Source organism: Podarcis bocagei, assembly GCF_964188305.1.
Source record: "Podarcis bocagei genome assembly, chromosome: 10".
Classification (NCBI taxonomy): Eukaryota; Metazoa; Chordata; class Lepidosauria; order Squamata; family Lacertidae; genus Podarcis; species Podarcis bocagei.
In genome coordinates, this window is record NC_138135.1 from 55736024 (window position 1) to 55749609 (window position 13586).

At 42.6% G+C, this 13586-nt stretch overlaps 1 protein-coding gene across 1 annotated transcript in view; it reads right to left on the bottom strand.

Moving 5' to 3' along the window:
- The window catches only part of IMMP2L (inner mitochondrial membrane peptidase subunit 2), a 479372-nt gene that overhangs the window by 455826 nt on the left and 9960 nt on the right, over positions 1-13586 (bottom strand). The window contains exon 3 of the mRNA XM_081211867.1: positions 3550-3653. Coding sequence (XP_081067993.1) covers positions 3550-3653 — 104 coding nt within the window. The remainder of the gene's footprint in view (positions 1-3549; positions 3654-13586) is intronic.

The window sequence follows — 13586 nt, forward strand, 5'->3', positions numbered from 1 at the left end:
AACGATGTTCCGAAGGGGGGCGGGGGGGGTGGGAACATCTGCCCCATCCGCCCCACTTCGGAACGATGTTCCGAAGGGGGGAGGTGGGGCGGGAACAGCTGCCCCAGCCGCCCCACTTCGGAACGATGTTCCGAAGGGGGGAGGTGGGGCGGGAACAGCTGCCCCAGCCGCCCCACTTCGGAACGCTGTTCCGAAGGGGGGAGGTGGGGCGGGAACATCTGCCCCAGCCGCCCCACTTCGGAACGATGTTCCGAAGGGGGGAGGTGGGGCGGGAACATCTGCCCCATCCTCCCCACTTCGGAATGATGTTCCGAAGGGGGGAGGTGGGGCGGGAACATCTGCCCCATCCTCCCCACTTCGGAACGATGTTCCGAAGGGGGGAGGTGGGGCGGGAACAGCTGCCCCAGCCGCCCCACTTTGGAACGATGTTCCGAAGTGGGGGGGTGGGGCGGGAACAGCTGCCCCAGCCGCCCCACTTTGGAACGATGTTCCGAAGGGGGGCGGGAACAGCTGCCCCAGCTGCCGGGCTTCGTAGCGCTGCTGCGAAGCCGGGCGGGGGGGGTGGGAACACCTTCTGAAGGCGGGCAGGGGGCGAAAGTCTTTGCTCCCCCCTGCCTGCCTTCCCAGGGGCTTTTAAATCGCCCCGGACAGCGGAGAAGTCCTCCGCTGTCCGGGGCGATTTTAAAATGCCGCCCGCCAGCATTTTAAGATCCCCGGACAGCGGAGAAGTCCTCCGCTGTCCCAGGGTTTTTTAAAATGCTGGGGGTGGGAAGAAAAGCCCTTGTCCCCCCCCCAGCCTTCAGAAGAGGTCCGGGGACAGACTGTCCCCGGACCTGGTCTGAAGGTGGTTTCCCTAGGAACGCATTAATTGATTTTCAATGCATTCCTATGGGAAACCGTGCATCGCAAGACGAAAAACCCGCAAGACGAAGAGAATTGCGGAACGAATTAATTTCGTCTTGCGAGGCACCACTGTATTTATGACTACCAAAAAGCTGCATCCATTTGGTTTCCTCTGCATAGAATTTTAATCTGACTGTGCTAGTTATTAATTTACATTGTTTCTGGGTTTTTGCTTCAATTATGTTTATTATTATTTTATTATGCTTGTACACCATTTCAGGTGCCACTTTTAATGGCAGAAAATGAAGCATAACAGTTAGGAAATAAGATACCCAAAGAATTCACAACACATTGTTGAACTTCTCAGCAGATCATAACCTTTTGGGAGGAGGTGGCAGGGAGAAGTTTATTGAAATATAACATAAAGTAATAATATCCCATAAAAACAAAGCATTATCAGATTCAGGTTTCCAAAATTCCATTTATTCAGAAGGGTTCATACAATGTTATAGTCTTTATTGTAACCTTTGATTGATGTACACTTCCACCATAACCACAACTATCCTTTGAAACCAAGTGTTTGGGAAACACAGTAGTGTATAGAATCTTACCATGCACCTTAACATAAGAAAGAGATATTTATTCAGGCAAGTAACAGCAAAGACTCAGCAGCACACCAAGGGTCCATTAGTCATTATTTCAAAGCCAAGGCATGAGATTCAGAACTGGACAGAAGCAATGAAGATGTCTCATCCATTGGCATGGCTCTCCCACCCAGCTTTTAACAACAGGGTATGACAAGTTCTCTTGCAAGACTCCCTTGCCTTATGGAAATTCCATGTGTGCAGATGCACACTTTGTCTGATCCCACCTAAAAAGATAGCACCTGGATCTTGGGAACAAGAGCCTCTGCCCCTCTGACTCCAGCTCAGCCACCTCTGTCTCCTGCTCAGCTACCCGCACCAACTGGCTGCAGTCTTCTCCCTCCAAGATGAGGCTCTGAGCTATGTGGGCAGTGCATCAGGGAGAACCAGCAGGTCAGTTTCCCCCTCTGGGCACCCTGGAGTCGGAAGGGGAGGAACCGCAGTTCTCCATCCCTGGGTACCAGCCTTCAACCACCACCACTGCACCTTCCTCCTACTTCTCCTCAACTGTCTGAGGCTGCCAAATCAAGCCAGACCCTTACAGAGCCAAGGGGCCCAGGAAACTTTCAAGAAAGGCTACCCCTTTCCCATACACATGACTGGTGAGGTTTCTCTTGACATTAGGAGGAGAAAGAACCAAGACAAATTAGGACAACTTTGGCCATGCAATCCTGAATGTTATTTTTTAGGGGGAGGGAGAAAGCTTTATCCTGTAGCACGTGGAAGTCCAAAGTAGCCAGTGAAGGACATAGAAGGTCAAAGGAGGCAACAAAGGCCAAATATGGCAGATTTCCCCTTGACAGTGCTTGTGCCTGAGTGCTTTGTTTTCTTGCTCCTCCACAAAGTAATTACAGTTCCTCCAACACAAGGTCGTTGAAAATGAGTATCTGTGCATTAATCTTACTTATGAGTGGGTTTGTTGCATCCTGTTTTTGGAGCCTTATCAGACATAAGCAGCAACTAAGCATATAATAAGCACATAAATAAGAATGAGCTTCACAACATTACCACTGAAAGATCATCACAAAAAAGTCATAATAGCGTTATTGCAAAATGCAACAGCAAGCAGCTAATACAGAAACAACCAATAAACGCTACTTGTGTACTCTGAGAATTTCTAACAGTATACATAAAAAATATACCTTTCCCAACAACCAGTTCCCGTGTGGACAACTTTCAGCAGGGGGAAACCAAAGACAACTCTCATAGCTGTCTGGTCAGTGCATGCATTGATTATAAAGCTAAAAAATAAATTTTGTCATTAGAGCATGTACCATCAATTCGCTTAATGTCATTGTGTCTGTTCTGCACAATTCGACATTCCATTTCTACATTGCATTAAGAGCAGGACAGTTTACATCATCTAAATGGAGGGAAGCATTGAACAGAGAAACAGTGCCACCTAATGGCTACTCACTCCATGAATAAGTCAACAACTGATTCAGGAATGTTTCAGGAATGACCAATTTTGGTCCAACTTCCACATCATACTTCTTCCTGAAATGGAGCAATGCCAACATCTACATCAAAGCAGATCAAGTATTGTGTTCCACACTAAGAGGAATCTGCTTAGGACGCAACGTATCTAAATCTTTTATCCAACCAATTCAACATATTTTTCTACCATCTTTCACTGTGGTCTTCATATTATTATTATTATTAATGCTGCATCACTGCAGGCTGCTTACATTTGCATTTCTTATTCACAAGTATGTATTGCCACATATAATAATAATAATAATAATAAATTTTATTTATATCCCGCCCTCCCCAGCCGAAGCCGGGCTCAGGGCGGCTAACAACAATAAAACAGTACAAAAGTACAACATAAACAACATTCTAAAATCATTCATTATAAAAATTAATGCGCTTTCAAATGCATGATGATAAACGCTTTGAAGATCTGGAATTCAACAGTAATAATTGAATTTGTTACCCATGCAACGAATCTGTCGTGTTCTTGTCTGCAGCCATAACTGCGTAACAGCATTTCACATGAAAACCTTTGAAGAACATTAATAGACCAAAGAAGAATGCAGATATATTTAGTTTAGTTACTTACACCAGTGAAACTATGTCTCCACGTTGCACTTCATAATTTCTAATACTCCAGTGGTTTAAAAGAACTACATCAGATTCCTGTCTTCCTCCAGGATTCAAAGAAGGCTGAGAAGAAGATAAAAAGAGACAGAGAGAGATAAGAGTTCTGTTGTATGAAAAGCAAAATTTAATCAACTAAGATTAATATGTATAGTCCATGGAATATATTATCTATAAGGAGGACCACCACCCCCAATCATCTCAGACTGCATTTTAAGATAATGTTCATTTATTTTAAAGAACACCTAGGCTACTGATGCAACCCTGTTGGGAAATAAATAATAATAATAATAATATTTATTATAACCCGCCCATCTGGCTGAGTCTCCCCAGCCACTCTGGGCGGCTCCCAATCACATGTTAAAAACACTACAGCACTAAATATTAAAAACTTCCCTGAACAGGGCTGCCTTCAGATGTCTTTTAAAGATAGGATAACTGCTTATTTCCTTGACATCTGAAGGGAGGGTGTTCCACAGGGTGGGTGCCACTACCAAGAAGGCCCTCTGTCTGGTTCCCTGTAGCCTCACTTCTCGTAATGAGGGAACTGCCAGAAGGCCCTCGGTGCTGGATCTCAGTGTCTGGGCTGAATGATGGGGGTGGAGACTTACACATGCATCTGCCTGTCATTCCTTTAAAATGGAATTTCCCAACATACCACTCTATTTCAACCCCATCAAGCTGCTCTATAAGCTCAGGCTACAAAAGAGAGTTTTGTTGCTTCACATGGAAAACTGACAGGAAGGAGGCTGAGAAGTAACTTCTGTGCCACAGATACATCTCTCAATATCACAAAATTCACCCTTAAGGTCACGGGGAATGTTACTGCTCACCAAAGTGAAATCAAGTATAGAGAATGGAATATGAAATAAGATGTATATTGATAACATTATGCAAAGGCTGTTGAAACACTCATTATACGAAAGGGTTTCAGATGTTCTATACGATAGGTTTTGTTGATCTACGACTAACACAAAACCAATTGCAAGAAGGTGCGCTTCCATAGCAAAATGCAGGGGAGGGGGGAGACTATGTGCTTACATAAACAACTCATCAGTATGAAAATAGTGAATACCCCCATAGTAAAAATGATTTATGACTTGTTAAGAAATGAAAGAGCAGTTTCATTTTGCCCTGACAATGACAAAAATAAGACACAGCAAATGAATACAGGAAACCATGAGATTAAAAATACTGTTCCTAATCTGAAGGAAGTGTTCCCAGTCCAACAAATAACATTTCTATACTGAAAGTGTATTCCACTTTGCTGCTCATTAATGAGTTTCAAAAACAGAAACAAAAACATCTTCCTACAAAGCAAACTGGGATATTTTTCTCCATAGCATTAGTCTAATGAAGGAAATAAATAGCAGTAGAGGTTATTGTTGGGTATTTGTTAGGAGTCCAATATGGACTCAACAGAAACAGCCATCTCCAAAAATTTCAGAGGCAGAGTTTTCAAAAATGCTTGGTTTGTGTGTGCACCAGTGGCGTAGCGTGGGTTGTCAGCACCCGGGGCAAGGCAAGTAATTTGCACCCCCCGCTGCACTGTCCCTCCCCCAGATAGTCCCTCGCTCTCTCTCCGCACCGCACCGCACGCCTGGCACCCACCCCCTCCACAGTGGGCGGCGACCCAGCGGCTCGGATCAGATTCGCACAGCCAGCACTGCAGTGAGAGTGAGTGAGTGAGCCAGGTAGGGGCAGAGAGCTGCGAGTGCGAGCACGCCCCCCAGATGTTGCACCCGGTGCGGCCGGCCCCCCCTACACCCCCCACGCTACGCCACTGGTGTGCACACATAAAGACATGAAGTGCATGAGACCCGATGAGGACGCATTACACCGAACAACAGAAAAGGGGCACATTTGTTTCAACCAAGGCCCCCACAAGATAGAATTCCCTGCTGTCAATTAGACCTATTAGGAGTTATTCCAGAAGATTTAAAAGTAGCACAAGCTAACACATAAGTGGGCAATTGGTGGGCTACCTGTGGCTCTCAGGGTTTCTTCCCCAGCAGGAGTAAACTTTGGTCTTTCAAATTTCAGCAGTGCTGTGCAAGTCCAAAATTCAGTGCTCTCTCTCTCCCCCGCCCCCCGCCGTCTCTCACCTTGTTCTGTTCAATTCACAATGCCACCATTGTGACGCCCTGCAATGTTTCCTAGGCTTGGTGCCCAGTGCAACGGAAAAAGTTGTGCTACCCTAAATCCATCTCTGCTCCCCAATGGCACTCTGCCCACTTTTCCAGACTGAGGTCAGACTGAGAGTTGAAGATGCTGCAAGAGTCACTCCCCCCCCCCCAATTTCCTCCTTCGTGTACTTTTCCAGGCTGGAATTGATGACTAAGATGAGATCAGGTGTCGTGGACAGAGGCAGAGTTTAAAAAATGCTTGGTTCCTATACGTATAAGTTCTTATAAGCACACAGTTTCATAATTCTGTCTACACAGATTCTAGCTGTCTAGGAGAGCAACCTCTCCATATGAAAAAAATTTCCCCTCTATTAGTTCTGGGAGCAGAGCAGGTGAGAATGTCCACAGCAAGAGGCCTGGGTTGTTCCTACCATTTCCTAAGACAGCTGATAATTTGCATTTGTGGAGATCAGCATAGCTATCATGTGGCCCTGTCACCATCCTCCTTCAAAAAGAAACACATCTGGTCATGCACCAGCTCCATATCTCAAATCTTGATGAAGAACTGATCACATTGTGGGCAGGGAGAAGATGTGCAAATGGTGTTGTCCGGGGAAATACATAGACCTAAATCAGTTGTACAGATTATTTAAAAAAAGGAATGTAGCCAAATTAAAATGCAGCATCCGTCATTGGAATAAGTGAATGATACAGGGAGAGATGATCTACCCAGTGAACCAAACATTTCAATATTCAGTAGATTACTTACTGATTTAATAAGACACTACCAGTGTACCACAATTGCTTTTTTTTTTTATTTGGCTCCCATGTAACGATACACACTGAGAGTAATTAAGTAATCAGGCGTAACATGCAATTTTGTCAATAGTGATGTTTATTCATATTCTCCTTCATTTCAGCAGCTATAGGTCATAAAATCTAAACAACGTTTAATTGTGCTCTTCACTTGCAGTATTAGCTTCTTCTGCTGAAGCTACTGATCTTGTGTTTGATTAACAGGTTTTTTAAAAAATTAAAAAAACAGAGAAAGCAAAGGGTTGTATCAGTGGAGTAATTCTACCCCTTGAACTACCTCTGTTCATGCAATGGAACTCCCCATCTCTCCTCTTGCCACACTCCATCCAAATCTGCTCTGGAGGGTTGTGGGGAAACCCAGGTCAGATTAGGAGGAGCAGGAGGAATGCGTAAGGGGAGAGAGGGAAAGCTTTGTTGCCCAAGTTGAAGTCATTCCACAAGCACAATTACTTTGTTCAATACAACACAAAGGACTGACTTTCTCATGTTTTCTACCTACAGAGCTCAAATGATAAGCTCCAGCTTCCCAGTTAGGATTTCTAACCAAGTATAATAAATGTGTTTTTAACAAGCCAACAGAGTCTTATTTGTGTCTTTCAATCGAAAGGAGTCTCTGTCAAATATGTACCAAAGTTATCATGATCTCCTTATAGCTTGATAAAAAACTGAGTTGAAGCAATTCCTGCAGCTGTAACCAGCTGAGATCAAACTGTGTACAGTGGTACCTCGGGTTAAGAACTTAATTCATTCTGGAGGTCCGTTCTTAACCTGAAACTGTTCTTAACCTGCGGTACCACTTTAGCTAATGCGGCCTCCCACTGCCACTGCACAATTTCTGTTCTCATCCTGAAGCCAACTTCTTAACCCGAGGTACTATTTCTGGGATAGCGGAGTCTGTAACCTGAAGCGTCTGTAACCTGAGGTACCACTGTATTTTACTTCCAGTTTCCCCAGATGTTAAAGCTGGTGGCTGCCATCTCCTGCCCCCAATTTCTTCTGGAACAAGACTGCATTGTGACATAGCATCATTCCAAGGGCTTTTTTTATTGTAAATGGAAGAAGAAGAGAGAAGTGCCACTGCTATAGCCCCCCACCCCCCATTCACCTCCCCACTAAAATGTTTATCCTTATATTTCATCAACTGTTAAAAGGGGACATTTCAGTTCAGCCCTACTAACTAACTAATGTACTGCTATTTTGTGCATTTTCAGAGTTCCCCCCTGATATGGATCTGCCTGCCTGATTGGCAGTGGTAAGCTGGGACTAGAAATCAATAAAAATGATGATCTGCTGTCCCTTTTCTGATCCCCTTTCTTTTTACACTCAACATATGATGGAATAAAACAGCCACACAATCTTCAAGCCAGATGCATGAAAATAATAGAAAGGGAGGTGTCGAAGATTACACCCAAACTCTTAACCCACGGCGCTGGCACTAATTGTGCCCCCGCAAGAGATGGGAGTTGGCCCCCCAATTCCATATTGTCCCAACCCAGCCAAAGGACCTCTGTCTTCAAAGGATTTAACTTCAACCGGCTCCCACGTAACCATCTAGCCACAGCTTCCAAACATCTGATCAGTGTATCTGGGGCCAAGTCAGGATGGCCGTCCATCAACAGATAGAGTTGGGTGTCATCAGCATACTGATGGCAGCCCAAACCAAACCTCCAGACAAGCTGGGCGAGGGGGCGCATAAAGATGTTGAAAAGCATCGGGGAGAGTATCACACCCTGCGGCACTCCACACACCAAGGAGTGGCGCGACAACAGTCCCCCCCCCAGCGCCACCCTCTGACTCCAACCAGAGAGAAACGAGTGGAGCCATTGAAGGACTGTGCACTGGATCCCCCCACTGGCGAGGCAGTGGTCCAGAAGTTCAGGTCTAAAAGAATCAGCAGCCCCGTCCCGCCTCGATCCCGCTGCCTGCGGATATCATCTGTTAGGGCAACCAGGGCCATCTCGGTTCTATGATAGGAGGGGCTCCTAATGGATGGATCATAATCTGGGTCACTGTTGGGAAGTTAAGCTTGCAGTTTAATTATCATATGAGGCTATGCAGCAGACAGGCAGGCACAGCACACAAAGGATATGCACAGCATGGACCGACAGCCTACTCCTCAGCAACTGGCAAGCACAGGGCAACATACTTTATTTTTCCCTTCCTTCTAGACTGTTGGCATCTGTATGTCTCAAGAGAAAACGGGGTATGCCCTCCCAGGGAGGTGAAGTCTTCTTTTTCCCCTCTTTTTTTTTTTTTTTTTTTTTTTGATACACCAAAAAAGAAATAGAAAAAATAAGAAATACAAAACCAACCATTATATGGACAATATTAATTACAAATCAATAAAACAAAAAGTGGTCCTTGGACTATAGACCCAACCTCCCGTCCATTCCTTATTTCAATTATCTATTATTTGTTGCCAGTACATGTTTTTGTCTTAAATTAACTAATTTACTAATTATTGATTTATCTAAGGTTTCAGATCTTTCTTAAATTTACTACTAAAGTTATTCAAACGCTGCGACAGAGTTTAAACTACTGTAATTGTTTTTCAAATAAACTTTAAAGGCTTCCCATTTTGAGATGAATTCCTGTTTTGGTTTGTTCTTTATTTTTTCTGATAAACTATCTAACTCCGCATAATCTGTTAACTTTTGGATCCATTCATGAATAGAAGGGATTTCATCACTCTTCCACTTTGTAGCGATAAGAATTCTTGCTGCCACTGTGGCATATAAAAATATACTCTTCATTTTTTGTGGGATATCCAAATCTGTGATCCCCAGGAGGTAAGCTTCTGTGGCATGGTTACTGAATACCCAACATCCTGTGACCACTTAACGATAGCCTCAGTGACCTCTTCCTCCTTGACTTCCCAGTCAAGGAGGAGTTGGTGTGCTTTGGAGAGGGTTTTTCTTTTAGAGTTTACTATTTTGGATTCGAATCAAGAGATTTCTGTTATGAAACCCTTTTGTTTGTCAGATTTACATTTTTCATGTATCTGATGGTATTGGAACCAATCTGAGACGTACTCTCTCGATTCCTCAAAACTCTTTAATTTTAATTGGTTATCTTCTTCCTTTAAAAGAGTTTTATATGTTGGCCAGATTTCCTGAGTATTTTTTCTTTTCACCACAGAAGCTTCAATTGGGGAGGTCCACCACAGAACTTTGGGCTCCAACAGTTCTTTGTATTTCTCCCAGACTGCGAAAAGTGACTTTCTAATTATGTGGTTTGTGAAGTTTTCATGGATTTTGGCTTTTCCGTATATAAGGTAAGCATGCCATCCCCAACGATTGTCGAAGCCCTCCAAATCCCGGAAGTCCAGGTCCTGCAGTTTACACCAGTCCTTCAACCATGTGATGCAGGCTGCCTCATAGTATAATTTCATACTGGGTAGGGAGAAGCCTCCTCTGTCCTTTATATCTATAAAGATCAAATGTTTAATTCTGGGTCTCTCCCCTTCCCATATGAATTTTGAAATCTCTTTTTCGGCAGCCTGCTCTTTGCGGCAGCCTGCCCAGAGGGTAAAGTCCTTTAAATGCAGAATATAATACTTACTGTATCCCACAGAAAAGTCAAGTCATGTCCAAACTTCAAGTAACATGTAACAGGGTTCTCTTTATACAGCAGTCTGAGTTGGGGTTTGAATAAGACATAGCTTTCTACCAACCTCTAGAAAACTCTAGAAGCATATCAGCATAAGCAGCTGTCAATCAGAGGGAAGAATTCTCACTACTCCTTCTAACAATTCTCATTGCTACAGAAGTTGGTTTTTTATCAGTCTACGAACTGTTAAAAGTCTCTGAAGTGATCCAAGACAGGCTGATATGTCTGATGACTGATAGCAATACATTTCCAGGCCGAAATTCAAGATTTGGAGGAATTCTGGCCAGGTGCAACATTCCTAGCATACTACCTCAGACTTTTTATATTCTAATTCAGTATTAATATATTATGTTGTTATGCAAAAGAAAACCATCCATAACTGATGGATAGTTACACAGTTCTCACTCAGTTAATTGCAACGTTTCACTATTATTCCACACCTACCTACCAATTAGGTTTTTCCCACAAAACTGCTTTATTAATCAAGCAGTAATTTGTATCATTCCTCATTCTCAGAGCAAAACAGAGACTGAATAAGACTTGTACTGGCCTTTGAAAATAAAAGCTATTTTAAAAGGGAATATACTGAGAGCAAAATCACTCAAATTACTCAGAATGGAAGCCATGCATTTGAATTGTTCCGCTGTCAGAGAAACCACCACACGCATTCATTTTACGTGCCTTGTTTTGTTTCACAATAGGCATCATACCTATAAATAGAAAGTTGAATTTTCATTTTTGATAAGTAGGTAAAGCTTATTGTGTTTTACTATATAACTGCGGTTGGCAATGGGCATTTACAGGATAAATGAACTTAAGTATATTTATAAAATACATTAGGTAGGACTAGGTCATCCTATCTTCCTTTGTTCTTAACTGAGCAGTTGAAAAATCCTGTCAAATGACAGGCCCACTTTTCAGTTTTGTGACCTCAAGCCAACAGAACTAAACCTCTCAAGTATTAAAAAGGGTCTCTGATGGGGAAGACACATTATCTTTGGCTTCTGAAACTCATGAACATAGGCGCCAACTCCTAGGGGCTGAGGTCCCTTTGTCGCCGCCCCGATAAAATATTTGAGAGGACTCCCCCAAAGTTGATGGACACTGCTGTTCAAACAGTGTGCGTGCGCGCCGTGTTATGTGGAGTGAGGCTTACTTGCCCCCCAATATTTTATTCAAGATGGCACCCCTGCTCATGAATCATGCTCTGTCACTACTAGTACTTCCTGTATGTCTCAGCATGTGCGATGACCTCTGACTTTCCACTCCCAGTTTATATTAAGAGTACAGTCATACCTTGGGATAAATGTGCTTCAAGTTAAGTATTTTCGGGTTGCACTCCACAGCGCCCCAGAAATAATGGAGTGCGTTACTTCCGGGTTTCACCGTGCGCGCATGCATAGACGGTCAAAATGACGTCACGCGCATGCACAGACGCGGGTTGCATCCCACAAACTTTACAAAAAGAAGATACAAAATCCATAGCAACAAACAACTAAATTATCCCACCAGCTGCATTCTGTCTCACATATGCTCAAGTCATTAAGTAAATATGCTAATATTGAAATATGTTAATAACTTTTTGGGTGAGCGCATCAAGGCTTAGCTCCAAGAGAACAGTAATAATCTGGGAAATTAATCTGGTTAGAAAATTATGATCCAACAGTGATACAATAAGGTGTGCATTAATCAGATACTAGTTCATGTAAAACTGAGATCACGATAAGGTAAATTGCACTCAGGTTTAAAAGTTTTAACTATGTGGCTTCTGGCACTGAACAATTGCAAAATCAGCACAAAATGAACAATGATATGTATTTTAATTGATTTGGAATAAATTGTTTGTTATTTTAACACGGCAGCATTATCCCATAATTGCAGGGCTGCACTACATTTACCCGACTTCAGAATACAAAAACAAAAAAGGAAATTTGAAAAGAGAAGAGTAAGCCATATTTCCTTCCTTTTTTGAAAGAACTTTTAATTTCAATCACAGCATGAGATAGGATAATGAGTGCACAAAACCAGCTAGGAGTCTAAAAGGTCTATTACAAATCCAATCGTTGTGGATTGCACGGTGAAAGCTTAGAGTCAAGACAATCATATATCTGATGCAAGTGTGTTATTGATGAGTGAAAGGCGTCATGCTGACTAAACTTCACTTTCCATCACATCCTATAGCTTTCAAACACATTCAACATAATTCACTCTCTGGAGTGTGAGATAAAGAAAAAAGAAGATGATTTGTCATGTTTTCCTTCCTCAGGCAAAACAAAAGAAAGAAAACATGTACCTACAGAAGCGTTGTCAGTTGGATGTTGAATATATCCTGATCAATTCAATCCCATAACTTCTTTTAAATAATAATAATAATAATAATAATAATAATAATAATAATAATAATTTTGGATGTGTTCAAACACCAAGTGCTAGTTCCTCATTTTACTCCATAGGTAACACTGTAGGTTCAAAGTTCACATATTGTACAGTTCACACTAACTTCAGTTTCTATAAGTACACCTGTACTGGGAAGAAGGGTTCTAGTTTAGGTTTCTCCCTAACCTGCTAACCTGTCATCTGCATGGATATATACAAATTATACAAATTTGGGAGGAGCATTTGAACATGAGATCAATCACATTCAGTCTGAAAAAGATGCAAACCACCAAGAGCAGTGTCATGCATTCCTGGTGACTACGCAGTTCCACTCACCCAGAAAGCTTCAAACTCAAGAACAAACCTTGATTACAATGCATGGAGTGGTGCTAACCATAACCCAGGTTCCGATGTAACAAACCATAGCTTAGTTCTGAAGAGCACAGCAGCTGCAGGACCTGGGAATGAGCACACCAGCCATAATCTCCTGTTCAGAAACCAGCACACCTGCTCGTTCATGTGAAATCATGGTTTCGTTTTGTGTTACATATGAGCTGGATAATTGTCAAAACAGTCTCCAATTGTGCTGATCCAGAAACGAGACATGTTTCCCACTGTAGCACCGCATAAAACTGGTGTATAGTGACATTTGGGACAGGCAGAAACATGCCTCTCATAAAGGCCATCAGTGTCAAAACCTTCAAGATCTGCACCCAGCTGGACTAAAAGCATGGGCACTCCAGTCCTGGTCCTTACCATCATCACGCCCTCCATCACCATAAGACTACCTTAACTAGAGAAGTCTTTTAATCAGGAAATGAGCATTCTCCCCTGAGGTTCTGACACTATAAACACTCCAGATAAGGAAGCCTCAACTAAAATCAGACACAATTAAATTCAGGTTAGTTAAAATAAAGGAAACTTACAGCATTTTAATATTGAAATTAATATATAGACCTGAACAGTCCAACCACAACAATAAAATTCTATGCTTATGTAACACATTTTAATTTATGTTTGATTATGAATGATTATGTTAAGTGGATAAAAATAAAGGTTAAGGACTCCTGAC